General features: G+C 46.9%; 1 protein-coding gene across 1 annotated transcript in view; it reads right to left on the minus strand.

The window, feature by feature from the left end:
- Window positions 1-12,076, minus strand: part of Klhl2 (kelch like family member 2) — a 78,677-nt gene extending 66,601 nt beyond the window's left edge. The window contains exon 1 of the mRNA XM_042700713.1: window positions 11,764-12,076. Within this exon, the coding sequence (XP_042556647.1) occupies window positions 11,764-11,789 (26 nt within the window). The 5' untranslated portion in view covers window positions 11,790-12,076. The remainder of the gene's footprint in view (window positions 1-11,763) is intronic.
- Window positions 12,077-15,849: the final 3,773 nt, after the last annotated feature.

Consider the following 15,849-nt stretch of genomic DNA (forward strand, 5'->3'; position numbering starts at 1 on the left):
TTGTTTTTTTCTTTTATGTACTCCAGAAACTCGGCAAAGAAAAGACTTTATTCAAAGATCTAAAAGAGTAAGTAAGAAATAACAGTGAGTTTCCTTTCTAAGTGTTCCTTGTACAGAGAGCCACTTACAAATACAGCACCCCTGCTGCACAGGGCTATTTTCAACCCTAATGCCCTTTCCTCAATTCTCACTTCGTATGTGGCTTTGTGCTAGCCGTCTCTCAACCAGCAGAGCTGATTAACGGAAAATAATGCATCGTTCTAAAACTATAGACGTTAAAAATGTGCATATGGGAGGAGCACACAGTTAAGTGGGAGGCAAAGGCTTGCCCTAAGTTACACTTTCCTCTGCTTCCCAGCTGAAGCACAGGAGCCTTTTCCAGAAAAGCTTCCATTTCTGAGAACTGCCTTCTAAAAGTTATCAAGAGGAACTGGGTGCGGGTGGCTCACGCTTGTAATCCTAGCTACTCAGGAGGCTGAGATCTGAGGATCAAGGTTTGAAGCCAACCCAGGCAGGGAAGTCCACGAGACTCTGATTCCAATTAACCACCAAAAAAAAAAAAGCTGGAAGTGGAGCTGTGGCTCTAGTGGTAGAGTACAAGCCTTGAGCACAAAAGCTCAGGAACAGCTCCCAGGATCCTGAGCTCACGCTCCAAGACTGGCACTCAAAAGGAGACACTTTTTCAAGTTGTTGGTACCTTAGAAGTTTTTCCCCAAGTCTCACTCTACAACTAGTCCTATTTGAGCAGAGTTGAGATTCCAAGGGCTTGGATTCCAGTTTACAGCTATACTTATAAGACATCAAAAAAATTTTTTTCCTCCAATTACTGACTTGAACAAATTCTCAGCTGTGGAAAAGGCTGGCTTCTCAGAGAAGATGACTGGGTCCCACTAAGACCACCACACTGTTGGTAGTAACTAAAATTCTAAAGAAGAAAATAAATGTGAACAGGGTTGTTTTCTTCAAATGGTTGAGATTTTGTAACAAAGCAGAAGTTTTCAATCTAGTGCAACAATTCCCCCGACACTAGGGTTTGGCCCCGGGGATTTCTCAGCTTGCTTGCTCACCACTAGCTCTCTACCACTTGAGCCACTTTTTCTGGTTAACTGGAAATAGTATCTAGAGGCCTTTTCTGCCCAGGCTGGCTTCAAACCTGGGATGCTTAGATCTCAGCCTCTCGAGAAACTAGGATTTTAAGTGTGAGCCACCTGCACCTCGCTGGTGGACATCTTAGAAATGAAGAATCATTTATTAGTTACTAGATATGTATTAGTTACTTTGGAACAGTGATTTCCAATAAGGAGGATCAGTAAACGCCAAATGAACCCATGCAAATTTTTTCACCTTATGCATAAACATGAAATCAGCCAAGCTCTTTTCAGAACTATTTTCAGAGCTATGTATCTCAGAACAATAGCATCTCCCAGGGTAAGAGTGAGAGCGGCTCTGCACGATTAGAAACAACAACAGGTGATATCATACACCCCACCCCACCCCACCACCCGCTCACCTCCCACCCCAAGGCAATCATCCCAGATTGAGAAAGAGCACTTTCGAAAACAGGGCTGCTCCTATTTTTAGGGTTTCCCCGATAGAAACAATTCATGCAGATGCTACTGCTGCAAAATGTAACAGAGGACTAAAGACACTACCACACTCAGAACATAAATACTTGGCCCCTTGGTGGCCACCAGCTCTACTCTCCGCTGGCTGCATTCACCTCAGAAACTGCAAGACTCCCCTGCATGTAATGACTCACCTACCATTACTCACACGTCTCTGCCAAGTTCACGTCAGCAGCTGTTGTTTTCAAAGTCACCATCCATGCTGTACTGCTTTGAAAGTTTCCCATTACTTTCTTTCTCCTCTTTTTTCTGCTCTTTCCGACTTCTGAATTCAGAAGCTGGCACCTTCACGAACATTCTCCCATACACAAATCCAGGATGTCCGAAGTGAAGATGTAACTATAACTCGTACCTCAACTAATAATTGTCATCCTACCATTTTCCAACAAAATGTTCTCACATCCTTCACCCCCACCTACTAACCAACATACTGCTCAGAGACTGTGAAAGAGTGGATTTGAATTGGGGATGTGGTTCAAATGGTAGAGGGACTGCCTAGCAGGCTGCATTCAAACCCAAGTACTACCAAAAAGAAAGATGAAAGTTTTTCCCAAGAAATACATTTTGGGTTGTAGTTTCTGTTTCTGCAATTACCTAAAGGCAAAAAGACATATGGCAAATTTTACCTATATGAATTTAAACTTTTATTAGGCATGAGGCCAATGGATGAACTGTAGTCTACAAATTTATGGCCCAATTATCAACTAATGATGGCTTTTTAAAAAACTGCTAACATGTCAAATAGACCCAGAATTTGGGTTAGGCTGAGGATGCAGGCCAGTGGTACAGCACACGCCTAGATGGGTTGAGTTCACTGAGTTTCATCCCTAACTCCACAAAAAAAAAAAAAAAGATCTTCTATTATGCTTTCAGTATGTAGACCCTTAGAATGGGCTATGAGGTATTATATGAAATACACACTTCCTATGTTGTATCAAGCCACAGAATGCCAAGATAGTATCATAATGACACTAAATATGTAAGTTACAGTTTTGTTTTGTTTTTTGTCAGTTGTGGTGCTTGAACTCCGGGCCTGGGCACTGTTCCTCAGCCCTTCAGCTCAAGGCGAGCCCTCTACCACTTGGGCCACAGCGCCACTTCCAGTTTTCTGGTGGTTTGTTGGAGATAAAGAGTCTCACAGACTTTTCTGCCCGGGCTGGCTTTGAACCTCAATCTTCAGATCTCAGCCTCCTGAGTAGTTAGGACTACCGGCATGAGCCACCAACACACGGTTACAGTGTCTATATTGTTAAAGTTTTATTTCTGATTTCCCACAGGTGGAAAAGAAACATCTAGAAAAGGAAGAAAGGCCCAAATTTTATTAAAACAGGTTAGCAGCTAAAAAAGCAGGGCCCTGAGTCTCTGGGCACAGAGGAAAGCTAGCATCTCCTTTTTCTCCCCCGGGACTAGATGGCTTTGTGTTGAGGGAGCTGAAGCACCGGCAGGAGGAGGTGGCTGGCATGTCTGAGGTGGAGAGGTTGATGGAAGTTGGAGCATAATTGTGCTCTGATCTGTAGAACAATAGAGCTGTAAAAAGCCCTGCTTCAGTTCAACTAGCTCGCTCCCTCTTTCCCTCCCACCTACATGACAAACAGCACAATCAGGCACTTTTTGTCCCTGACAGTGACTATATTACCAGGAAAAGGACTGTGGCAGAAGCATTATCTTATGCAAGATCAATCTTTTAGAGACTATTTCGTAAACAATTAACAAAATACTGTCAGTGGGATGCTTGTGAGAAGCTAAAGTAGAGACAAATATCTCCATGTCTCTTACCATATTTCTGTTTTTCTGTTGCCACTTTCCACAGTACCATCATCATTTGGTTGGTTAAAAAAGAGCAGCAAAGACATGAGCGCCGGTGGCTCATGCTTGTAATTCTACCTAATAAGGAGGCTGAGATCTGAGGACCACAGTTCAAAGCCAGCCTGAGCAAGAAAGTCTATGAGACTCTTATCTCCAATTAACCACCAGGAAACTGGAAGTGTTACTGTGGCTCAAAGTGGTAGAGCACTAGGTTTGAGCAAAAGAGCTCAGGGACAGAGCCTAGGCCCTGAGTTCAAGCCTCAGAACCAACAAAAAATAACAGTAGTAATAATTAATCATTATAATTAATAAGCAATACAACCCAGTGATTCAGTTGACAGGCATATATTCTAGCAACTGATAGAAGAGGCACTAGAAGAGGAGCATAATCAGGTGAAAGACCTCAGCAACAGTCCTGCCTATGCCAAATATTAAGCAAGGGAACTTGGATTACTCACTTATCCTCCAGCAGTTTAGACTGCTGACTTATAAAAATTTATTCCATGAATATACCTCACGTAAACTGTAACATTAAATATAATATGCCCTCACCTATTTACCTTAGGGAGCTGCATAAGCATTAAACACCATAGGGCAGCCAGGTGTAATACATCTGGAGCAGGGGGCTGGTGGCTCACACTTGTAATCCTAGCTACTCAGGAGGCTGAGACCTGAGGATCGTGGCTCAAAGCCAGCCTGGGCAGGAAAGTCTATGAGACTCTTATCTCCAATAAAACCAGAAGTGGCACTGTGGCTCAAGCAGTAGAGCTGAAAAGCGCAGGGACAGCGCCCAAGCCTAGAGTTCAATCCCCACGACCAAAAAAAAAAAAAAAAAAAAAAACCTGTAATCCCGGCTACTCAGGAGGATTGAGGTTTAAGAGAAAAAGTGTTAAGATTCCCATCTCATGTTAGGAAAACGAAACCTCAAATATGTATTTTAATGTTTTTGTTTCTTTCATGCATGTATTTCTAACGCATTTATAAGATTATTTCTTTGTTGCTTTGTATGTCCCTCCCCCACAGTGTAACCCCCGCTTTCACTATATTTGATGTCAGTATAACATGTGGAGGAGATGGGGACAAACAAGTCGTTTAAGGATTCAGGTGGACCTGTTGCAACAATGAGAAGTACAAAATGTCATGTCAAAACCAGCTTTACAATGTCGGGGGGGGGGGGGGGGGGGGGTATGATTGGGTGGGAGGGAGGGGGGAGGCTGGGAAGGGAGGTGAAGGGTAAACAAAGGAGGAGGCTGCAATGCTTGGTAAGAAATGTATGCATTATCCTGCCCATGTAATTGTAACCCCTCTGTACAGTATGTTCTCAAAGAAAATAAAATAAAATTTAAAAAAAAAAAAAAAAAAAAAGATTCCCATCTCAATTAGTAAGTCAGGTATAATGGCAAGCCCCCCTGGAGGTTCTAGGTAGGAGGATCTCTGTTTGAGGTTGGCTCTAGGCAAAAACAGGAGACCCTCTCTGAGAAATAACTAAATCAGATAAGGGCTAGAAATGTTCATCTGCCTAGTAAGTTCATGACCCTGAGTTCAAGCTCCAGTACTGTCCAAAAAAGCAAACCACAACAAAACAGCACACAGAAAAGCATACAAAGAAGAAAAATGTTGAGGTTAGGAACTAAACTGAATGTGGAGATGTGTTTTCATTTATTTTTATTGGCCTTCAATTTTAATTGCAGCACTCTCAAAAGTTACTAGTAATTTGCAAAATGGCCAGAAGCTGTTAAGAAATCAAATATGTAAGTGCTGCCTAGATGCCTACTGCAAGTACCAAACACTGGGAAGCATGCAGGTAGACTGAACCCAAGATCCTTCTCCAGTTTTCCATCTAGCCCCAAGGAATGGCACAAGTCAGTTCGGGGATGCAAGATTTCAGACTAAAGATTAATCAGTTCTATAGTAACACAGCAACAGGTCTGACTTTGCGAGGGGCTGTACCTGGGCACTGGTGGCCACACAATTGTTTTAAAGGGGGTCAGGAGTATGAAAGCAATAGGAAAAAGCTGGAAATTTCTGGTTTATGATAAAGCAGAGTTCAGCCTAGGAGGTTAAAGTATATCATGACCTTGGATATGAATAGAGAAGGTCAACATGATGGACAGCTGCCAGGGCTGTCTAGCTGAGCATCTTGTTTTGGGAAGTCATTTCACATGACTACAATGTTAGGTTAAAGTAAGTAGATTGAACACTGGGGAGACAGCACACAGAATTCACAGTTCAAGACTACCATGAAATCCATTTATGAAAATGGAGTCAGTTAGATGACACTTAAGGCTCTACAGATACTGGGGACTAATAGATGTGGGAGACAAAGAATGAGAGAGAAGGTAAATGTGTTTCAATGTGTATCAAGGACCAGGAGAATGGTTACCCACCTGTTACGTGGAAAGATTTATAAGAGAGAACCAGTTTGTGAACAAAGATTATGAACTCGTTTTAGAAACAGAGTTTTACTTAGAAGCTCAAAATTCCAGACCTATGCAGATTTGAGTGTCGACTTAAGATACAGATAAAGCCATAATCGTGGATTAACAGTGGACTCACAACTTGGCCAAAGCCTCAGCTACTGCCTGTGAACATAGAGGCTATATACAGAAGATAGAAAATGGTCAAGAGGGCGAGATTGGAGGTCCTGTTTTCCAATATTTATTAGCCTGGGAAAGTAACTTAACCTGTATTTCCTCAGCCGAAACATAACATTAATGAGATATACAGTATAAGACTGTGGATAAGATTATAATTAGTAAAGCATGTAAATTACATTCCGAAACCCAAAACCGAAAAGAGGAAATCATGCGGTATTATGGAAAGCAAAGCCCTATTTTTCAAGGAGGCATCAGTGAAAGAAATACTTCAGTAAATGTCAATCCAAAATGTCAGCAAGTGGATATAACACACAGAAAGTCTAGACACACTGACTAGAGCCTTATCTCAGTTGGGAAAGAATGCAGTGCCCTTCCACTTCCTGTCCCCTCTACCTGAAATACTGCTTCTCTCCAGAGTCTGCTCAATGAGCAGCTCACCGAAGACATCCTGACTCTATCAGAACTCCTGCTTGCTCCCCCTCCTCCTTCTCTACCACCTCCAATAGTATATGTTTGTTTGCCATTAGTTTCAACCATAAAGGGAAAAAAAGACTTAGATTCTGACTCCAACCAACAAATATGAATATAAAACCTAAACTGCCTCATCATGAGCAGTAAATACATTTGGAACTTGATAGGATTCAACAGAAAAGGACCCGAGCCAGGTATGCTGGCACATGTTGGTAATCCCAGCTGTGGGGACGTGAGAATTCAAAGTCAGACTGGGCTACATAATAAGTTAATGGCCAATATGCCTAGAACTGTCTTTAAAAACAAACAAAAAGTAAAAACCATAGAAACCTGAAAGACGATTTCCCTTTTCTAAACCAAGTGGAAAGACTATAAGAAAAGCCATATGGAAACACCACAAAGAAACTCCTGTGAACAATATGCTAATAAAAAAAGCTAATTCTTAAAGAATAAAAAGCCCAATGGTTTTCATAGACACCTCTAGTGCTGCTTCATTACAGCCTCATGACTAAACGGACTGTCATCCTCAGAAAAGAACACTTAGATTTACTGAATGGCTATCACTGCGTACATTACAGAATATAAATAAAAAACAGGGGTCTGGGGCTTTTTGGTTGGGAGCAGTGACTACCCAGACTGAGATATTTTTAAGACTATGACACAAATGCTACCTATTTCCAAAACCCACTTTTCTAGTTCCCAAATGCACCTTCAAATTATCCCCACAGAGAACACTTTGTTCAGCACAACTCACTCAACTGTTCTTCTTCGTTCACAACTGAAATAGGGGCCATTCCTGCTCTAAATATTTTAAACATCTTTGCTGGGGACATTCACCTCTGATGTGAGAGATACTCATCCTATTTTTAGGACTAATGGAACAAAACTAAGAGCACATGCTAGTGCTCTTTGTAAAAAAGACAAATGAACACTGGAGTAATCAACAAGATTCCAGATTCGTAGTAATTCAATCTTATAAAGTACAGGAAAGCCATCTGGTCCGGTGGACTGCAAATCTCAAGCTTCAATAATTTTTTACTTTCAAAACTAGGCTAATGCAACAGGTGTTCATAAAACGTTTATCCAATTGAAGGACAGTTCCTTAATCAGCAAGTATGTCCTTTCCTGTATATAAGGAGGGGCATCAAAATGCCCTTTCATAAAAATAAAATTAAAAAAAGTGGTAGCCAGGTACCAGTGGCTAACGTCTATAATCCTATCTTCAGAGATCTGAGGATGGAGGTTTGAAGACAGCCTGGGCAGGAAAGTCCTTGAGACTCTTATCTCCAATGAACCACCAGAAAACAGAAGTGGCCCTGTGGCTCGAGTGGTAGAACACTAGCCTTGAGCAAAAAAGCTCAGGGACAGTGAGTGCCCAGACCCTGAGTTCAAGACCCCCCACAAGTAATAAAAATTTTGAAAAAGTGGTAGTAGTTGGTAATTATTATTTGGGAGGGTTTTTATTTTTATTTTTTTTTTGTCTGTCATGGGGCTTGAACTCTGGGCCTGGGCGCTGTCCCTCAGCTCTTGAGCTCAAGAATAACGCCCCACTACTTGAGCCACAGCTCCACTTACGGCTTTTTTCTGCTGAGGAATCGAACGCAAGGCCTCATGCATGTGAGGCAAGCACTCTACCACTGAGCCACCTTCCCAGCCAAATTCCCTTCTTTTTTTTTTTTTTTGAGACAGGATCTATCTCACTATCTAGTCAAAGTTAGGTTTAACCTCTGGATTCTCATGATCTCATCATCCCAAGTCCCACTATACCTCACTCAGCAATTTCTAATCAATAATTATTTTACTTTAGCTAAACAAGAAACTTAGCAATTCTACACTAGACTTCTATTTTAAATTAAACCAAAAAAAGGGGGGGGAGGGGATTCAAAACTCCTGCTCTAATATATATAACCAATCTGCTGTTGCCTAAATTAGAGCATGGTCAACAAGTTGTCTGCCTATGTTTGAACACCTCTGATGACAAGAATCCAGTGATGCGGAATCACTAAGACATGTCAACTTGGTTGTGTGACAGAAAAGCAAAGCCTGAAGAAAGCAAGCTGATCTGGGAAAAAGGAGCCAGGAGGAAATCAGGGCCAAGACAGTCGGTGAGGGGAGGCCTAAGGAGTGCCTGGAGTCCTGAGCCTCAAAGTCTCATTTCAAACTAGTAACTATAAAAACCCATGCAAGAAACTATAAAAACTAGAATCTTTGCATACAACATTCCTGAGGTCAGAATTGCTCAGCCTCGCTTCCTGTTACATGCGTTGGTTTACTATCTGGAATTCCTTCACAAGTCTACACCTAATTTTTAGCTTGGATTCAGAAGCAAGTATCACCTGGCCTTAATAGTCTACAGACCCCAAGATGCACCCAAATCTAAATGCCACAAATACTCAAGGATGAGAAAGCAACATAAAAAACATAAAGTCGAGTGACAACCGGAGAACCATAAAATTTGGAGACAGGAGAAGATAAGGCAGGAAACAGAGAAGGGAGGTCAATGGGGTCATCGTGAAGGTGATGAGCATAGACACAGATGCCTGATGCCCCTCCAAGACTATGTACTCAAAAAGAAGCCTGAGCAAAAGCACCACCACAGGGTGCCAGGCAAAGATAGGCCTTCAATATTTGCATACTGAATGAATAAACCACACACACACACACACACACACACACACACACACACACACACACACACACACACACACACACACACACACACACACACACGGAGACAATTCTGGATCTCTGCTTTCAACTGTATCATCCAAGGCACTTTTAAGTCCAGGATAAAAAAAATTTCTAACTTTAGAGCTCAGCTGAAAATCTAACCTTGTGAAAGGCCGTACTTCTCACACACATCAGTCCTAGCCCAGCTCCAGCAAGGAGGCCCAGCCTCCCTCCCAAGACACTATCTGTATTTCTCAATTCTAGTATCCTTGGGTCCAGGCTGAATGGAAGTCAATGGGAGTGGAGACAAAGAGATGGGAACATGGGAAAGAAAAAAAAAATGTATGTTTTTATTGTTGTGGCTGTTGTGAGGTTTGAACTCAAGGCTTTGTGCTTGCAAGGGAGGTGTTCTGCAACTTGAACTATGCCTCCAGCCCTTTTTGTTTTAGGCTATTTTTCAGAGAGGGTCTAACTTTTTGTCTGGCGGGCCTGAGATCCTCGTACCTATGCCTCCCCAGAGTAGCTGGGATCATAGGCATATATTACCTCACCCAATTTATTTCTTAAGGTGAAGTCTCACTTTTTGCTAGGCTTGGCCTTGAGCTTCAGCCCTCCTGAAACACCTCCAGAGTAGCTAGGATTCAGGGTACCACGCTTGGCCTGGGAGGAGGGGGGAGAAGAGGCAGGGAAACAACTATTTCTGCTCTACAAAAAAAAAGAAATAACACTATACCAAATTCTGGAATTAGGGTTAATTCTGGATCTGCCAAATAAAAATAAAACCTACTGGTATTTTTTGTTAAAATGATACAAACAGTGAAAATGTCTCTGAGACTTTAGCCAGCCATGATCGAAAGGCATTTCAACAACACCGGCATTCCAGATTTTCCCTTGTATCTCAGCTTCTCATTGTTCTAAAGCAGTTGGTGGAGTCTCAATACTGAACAATTGTGCTGGATAGCAAAATCAGGCTTTAGTCGCTCAGCCCTATATTCAGTCTATCCATACTAGCATGTACACAACTATTTGGGGGGGGTTCCCCCCAATTTAAATCATCCTGTCTCGACTCCCTCCTTTCAGAGCCTGCTCTTTTCCCCACCCTTCTTTCTAACTGCTTCTTCAGAGCCTCTTGTTCCCTCCTTTAGTTGGCTCTGGCGCTACCGTAAAAAGGGGCTGCAGAGAACTGATTCAAAACGCACGCAGCTTTGGCGCACATAACATGTATGACAACACGCGTGTGATCCCAGCGGACAAGCACATCCCGTCCTGATGCCTCTCAGCCTGGACAGAAAGAACCCTCACGTGCCGGCGCTGTGCTCAGCAGCTGAGGCTGATAATTCACCACCGTGTGTGTTTGCAGGGGTTCTGGAGTCTTCTCCAACCTGCCGGAGAGCACGCCTGCCACCGCACCGAACCTCACAGCACAGCACAGCACCATCAAGCATCTCTGAGCCTTCGCTTTCTGTATCAGCCCAGGAGATGGCAAAAGATGACTTTTGTCACTGCCTCCTCCGCTCTCCATGACCTGTTCCATTCAAGCAGGAAATTCCCTAATGTACTTTTGGAAACTAGTTCCAGAATCCTACTCGTTCTCCCAAAAGGATTCAACATCCCCAAAAAATAAAATGTGATTTTTTTTTGTTTGTTTGTTTTCATGGCCAACCCATTATTCCCCTCTTAGCTGGAATCCTGCCGACCAGCCAGACGAGGCCGGCTGCACCCGCACGCCGCCGGGGAGGGAAGCTGGCCCCGCGTCGGTGGGAAATGCTGGGGGGGGGGGGGGGGCTCCGGGAATCGGCCGGGCCTGAGCAGGTCCACGGCGATCTCAAAGTCCATCCGCGGGGCTCCCGCTCCGGGTCAAGCCTCAACTGAGGAAAAGCTGATGGAAATGGAAAATTTCAAAACTCCTGGGCCTTTTCCGGTCGCCTCCGACCCAGCTGCCTCTTACAAAGAAACGCAAAAGCCCCGCCGAAGGAGAGGCGCGCAGAACCACGCACCCCCGGCGTCTCCAGCTGGTAATGATCTCCAGAAAGTAGTTTCATTGCAGGCGACGGCTTGGCACTTGGGCATCAAGAGAAGGAGAGGGAAACAAGACCAACCCCGCAAGAGCCACCTGTGTCTGGCCGGCCGGCCCGCTTCTCGCCGGCCCCCGGGTACCCGGGTCACGACGTCCGGATTTCTGGATTTGAAAACCAGGATCGGGGTTTTTCCTCCAGGGCCAGATAAAGGTCACCCGCCCCGAGGGCCGCCGCTCCTCCCCGGCAGCCGGGAAAGCCGGGCGGCCGGGCAGCCAGCAGCGCCCGAGACCGTGAGCCCCGCGGGGCGCCCGGTTCTCCCGCTGCGGGTCCCGCCGCGACCCGAGCCGGCGGCCGGCCCCCGGGACGGGCCCCGGACCAGCACCCGCCTCCGCTCCCCCCCCCCTCCTCCCGAACCTTCCATCCGCCGGGAGGCCAGTCCCGGCCGGCCGGCTGCGGGCTGAGTTCCGTCCCCGTCCGCCTCGGGACTGCGGCCCCCGCGCCTCGTCACGCCCCGCATCCCCCGGGGTCCGCGCTCGCTCCGCCGCAGCGCGACCCAGCCCGGCGCGCCTCACTCACGCGGGAGGCAGCGGCGCGGTCTCCATTGTGGCTCCTCTCGGGCTTCAGAACGCAGGCACCGACCGCCGCCGCCAGCACCATTCCAGCCGCGGACGCCGGCACCGCCCGCCCGCCGCGCCGCGTTCCATCCGCCCCGGAGCGGCCGCCGCGCTCGCCTCACCGCGCGCCACCACCTGCGGCGGCGGCGGCCCCCGCGGCCATGGCCCCCGCTCGGCCCCGCGCGCTCCGTCCGTCCGTCCGTCAGCCCGCGCGGCTCCCGCGCCCGAGTGCGGCGCCCCCGGGGGCGTCGGCGACGGCGGCGTCCGGACGGGCGATGCGGGCGGAGCGCGCGCGCGGGCGGCCCGGCCACTTCCGGGTTCGGCCCCGGCCCGCGCCGCCGCGGTGACGGGACGGCGATGCGGCCTCCCGCGGTGGCGAGGACGCCGCCTCCCTCCGCCCCCCCCCCGGCGCCGCCCCTTCCTCCGCCCGCCGCCGCCGCCGCCTCCCAGGCCGCCGCTCCGGCCGCGCGCCGTGTGGAGGCGGGCGGGCCGGGGGCCGCGCGCGCCCTTGGGTCCCCGGGACCCCGCGAGCTGGAGCCCGGGACGCCCCGGAGCCCCGCGTGATGACGCGCGCTGAGCACTTACTGCTCGGGTTCCCGGGCGTGGCGCCCTCCTCCTCCTCCTCCTCCCCGGACCTCAGCATCCTTCTTCTGCCCCCGGGAGGTGGGCTGGGGCGCCATCACCCCCCCCTGCCGCTCCCGATGGCGAAGCCGAGGCGGAGGAGACACGGGCACGTGCCTGTCCGGCGTCCCGGGCCCCCCGCGAGACATCGGGGGCCCCGCGGACCCCGTCCACTCCCGGCCTGGGAGAGGCAGGGCCGGGGGAGTGGGAGCCCGGGCCGGGGCTCTGCGCTGGGAGCTGTCCGTCCAGACGCCGGGGGGGGGGGGGGGGGGGGGCGGAGTGGGGTGAGGAAAGACCGAGAAGGAAATCAGGGCTGAGCAAGAGAGGAGACATCCAGGAAGGCCTCTCAAAGATGTCAGCCAAACAAAGATGGAATAATGGGAGCTTTGAGTAATGCACAGAATGCCCCAGGGCCGGAGCAGAGCTGGGCACCAGTGGCTCACGCCTGTAATCCTGGCTACTCAGGAGATCTGAGGATGGTGGTTCGAATCCAGCCCGTGCAGGAAAGTCTATGAGACTCGAATCTCCAGTGATCCACCACCAAAAAGTCAGCAGTGGAGCTGTGGCTCAGGTGGTAGAGCACTAGCCTTGAGCACAAAAGCTAAAGGGCAGTGCCCAGACCCTGAGCTCAAGTCCCAGATACCCTCCTTTCCCTCTCCCCACCCCACCCCCCAAAAAGCAGCTCAGTCTCCTAAGCAAGAACCTGCCTGCACATTGAGAATGTGTGTGACTGGGACTTCTCCAGGTATGCCCTGGGACAGGAGCACCTCAGGAGCTTGTTAAAAATGGGAATTCACCAGTCCCACTCCCAACCCCTGGCCTCTGGAGCCACAGGTGCAGCCAGCAAGCCCCACCCCCACCCCACGTGGTAATGGTGTCTACTAAGGTTTGTTTTGTTGGTCATGGGCACTGTCCTTTTCACTCAAGGCTAGTGCTCTACCACTTTGAGCCACAGCTCCCCTTTCAGTTTTCTGGTGGTTAATTGGAGATAAGAGTCTCATGGATTTTCCTGCCCAGGCTGGCTTAGAACCACAAACCTCAGATCATGGGTGCTGGGCTGTCCAGTAAGGTGTGAGACACTGCCCCCAGCTCCCCCCACCTCCCCCCAGCAGCTGAGGCAGAGCCAGGGAAGAAGCAGCCTTGGGAGTTGAGCGGGAAATAGCTGTGGATCACATAGGCCTTGTAAACTGTCATAAAATATTTGGTTTTTTTTACCAAGATTAAAAGCAAATGGAAAGTTGTGAGCAATTTGATCTGATTGTTAAGAGAGTCTATTGGGCATGGAGGAGGATCAAGTAGATGAATAAAGATTGACAAAATGTTGATCTCTGAGGCTCAGTGAGGGATAAATGGAGATGGTCTCCTCATTGTGTTTAGGTATTTGTTAAAGGCTCATTAAGTTACTGTAACAATGATTTGCTGCATGGGTACTATTCATAAGAAAACAAGACAGCAAGCGAAGAAATTAGCTTGAGTAAGATGCGAAATAAAGATGGGACTAGACCAGCATTGGAGTAATGGAGAGAAGTGGTCAGATCTTGAATCAGTTTAGAGGATACACACACCAGGGAATCGCTGATAGATTCCAAGTAAGAGGAGTAGGCTCAGATGATCGTGAGGGTTTTGATCTGATCTCTGGGAACAATAGCTAAGATTAGGGATATTGAGAAAGAATAAATGGAGGGGAAGTATTTGAACTCTGATTCACATATGGTAAAAAAAAAAAAAAAATGAGATCACTGTTAAATATCCAGATGAAGATAAGGTGTAGACAATTAGGTAAGTGTCTAGGGTTGACATCTATTTGGAGGGGGTCACGCGTAGACAGTATATAATGTCATTGGGTTGGTTGATATCAGCTAGATAATGTGGCTAGAGAAAAAAAGAGGATCAAGAAGTAAGCCGTGGGGCACCCACCATTCAGAAAATGAGGTGAAACCGGAAATGGTGGGCACCTTCACATTTGCTGCTTTAATTTTGTCATAATTTTCAGCTTAAGGGATCCAAGTCTTCTAGCATGAATTTTTCACTCACACATCCATGTGTAGGATTCACAGTTGAAATGGGAAGGAATTTTTCTTTTTTACTGATAGGTAGTTCAATCTTGCTTAAGGTTAAATGTCAGATACAAGCTCCAGTGTCCTTATAGGGTATCTCTAAGTAGGTTTGAAGATGGCCCGTTCCTCTCCCATATCTCTACCCTGAATCCTGTTTCCTCCAGACAGGAGGAAAAGTTAAACCCTGAAATCTAGATCGGACTTGGATTTAATCAGATGTCTCTTGTAAGGAAGGCTCTTGAAACCTGCCTTGGTTGTTTGGTGCAAAGACTGACAGGTCACACTTTCCGTCTTCATCTCTAGGCAGAGCAAGTAACTTCACAAAGTTGGTTCTTAGCCAGATTCAGCCTCCACACTTAACACTGCCTCCCTATGCACAAGAAAAAGTAGAAAAAGTAAACCAAATGCTCGATGGGATGAACACAAACCCTATGAAGATAACTTGCTAATGTTTCCCTCTTTTGTCAGCTTCCATTTTAGCAGCAGAGACTCAAGCCCACCACGATATTCTAGTTTCTCTTTCTCCATTTTTTTGGAGGGGAGAAGAGGTGAAGGGAGGACAATATGGAGTATGGAACCCAGGACCTCTAGCTTGCAAGACGAGTGGTCTCAAGTGCCACTCCACTACTGAGTTAGAATCCTAGTGTGTCCCTGTGTGTGTGTGTGTGTGTGTGTATTGCTATAGATGGAACCCAGGGCTTTGAACTTACCAGGTACACACTCTGTCACTAAGCTATACCCTCAGCTCTTGATCTTTTGAGACAATGCCTCACTATGTAGCTCAGGCTTGCCGAGAACTAACTGTATAGTCCACAATGGTCTTGAACTTGGGTTTTTCCTGCCTCAGTTTCCCAAATGCACAGATCACAGATGTGAAGCACCATGCCCAGTGTCTGACCATTCTGTGCATTAAACTCTTTACCCCTAACAGAAGGATGAGATCTTACAGACATCCTTTGGTTATGCTATTGAAATTCCTTAGGCATATTCATAAGTAGTGGAAGTAACCAGAAAATATCAATTGTAAAGACACATGGATATACAAGTCCTTTCGTTTCTTTTCCTTTCTTTTGGATGATACTCTACTATGAGAGTCCCCCAAATCCAAGCTGTGAGACCCGAAAAGATTGGGAGGATGGAAAGCCTCCTCCCAACATGAGCTCTCAGAACGCTGAGAGTTGGCTGAAAAGGTCAATCAGTCCTGGCTTGTTGGGAATACAGATTTCTATCCTGGGTGTAGGCTAAGTCCACCCCAAACTTCCTGGGATCTTAGAGATAGACAAAAATCTATGCAAATTGTAAGTTGTTATTTACTGTTTATACCTGCTTCTTAAGATAAAGAAGTTGTTTATTCCTTGAGTAAGATTATA

The sequence above is a fragment of the Dipodomys spectabilis genome, unplaced genomic scaffold, assembly GCF_019054845.1.
Source record: "Dipodomys spectabilis isolate Male_0828 unplaced genomic scaffold, ASM1905484v1 ptg000009l, whole genome shotgun sequence".
Taxonomy (NCBI): domain Eukaryota; kingdom Metazoa; phylum Chordata; class Mammalia; order Rodentia; family Heteromyidae; genus Dipodomys; species Dipodomys spectabilis.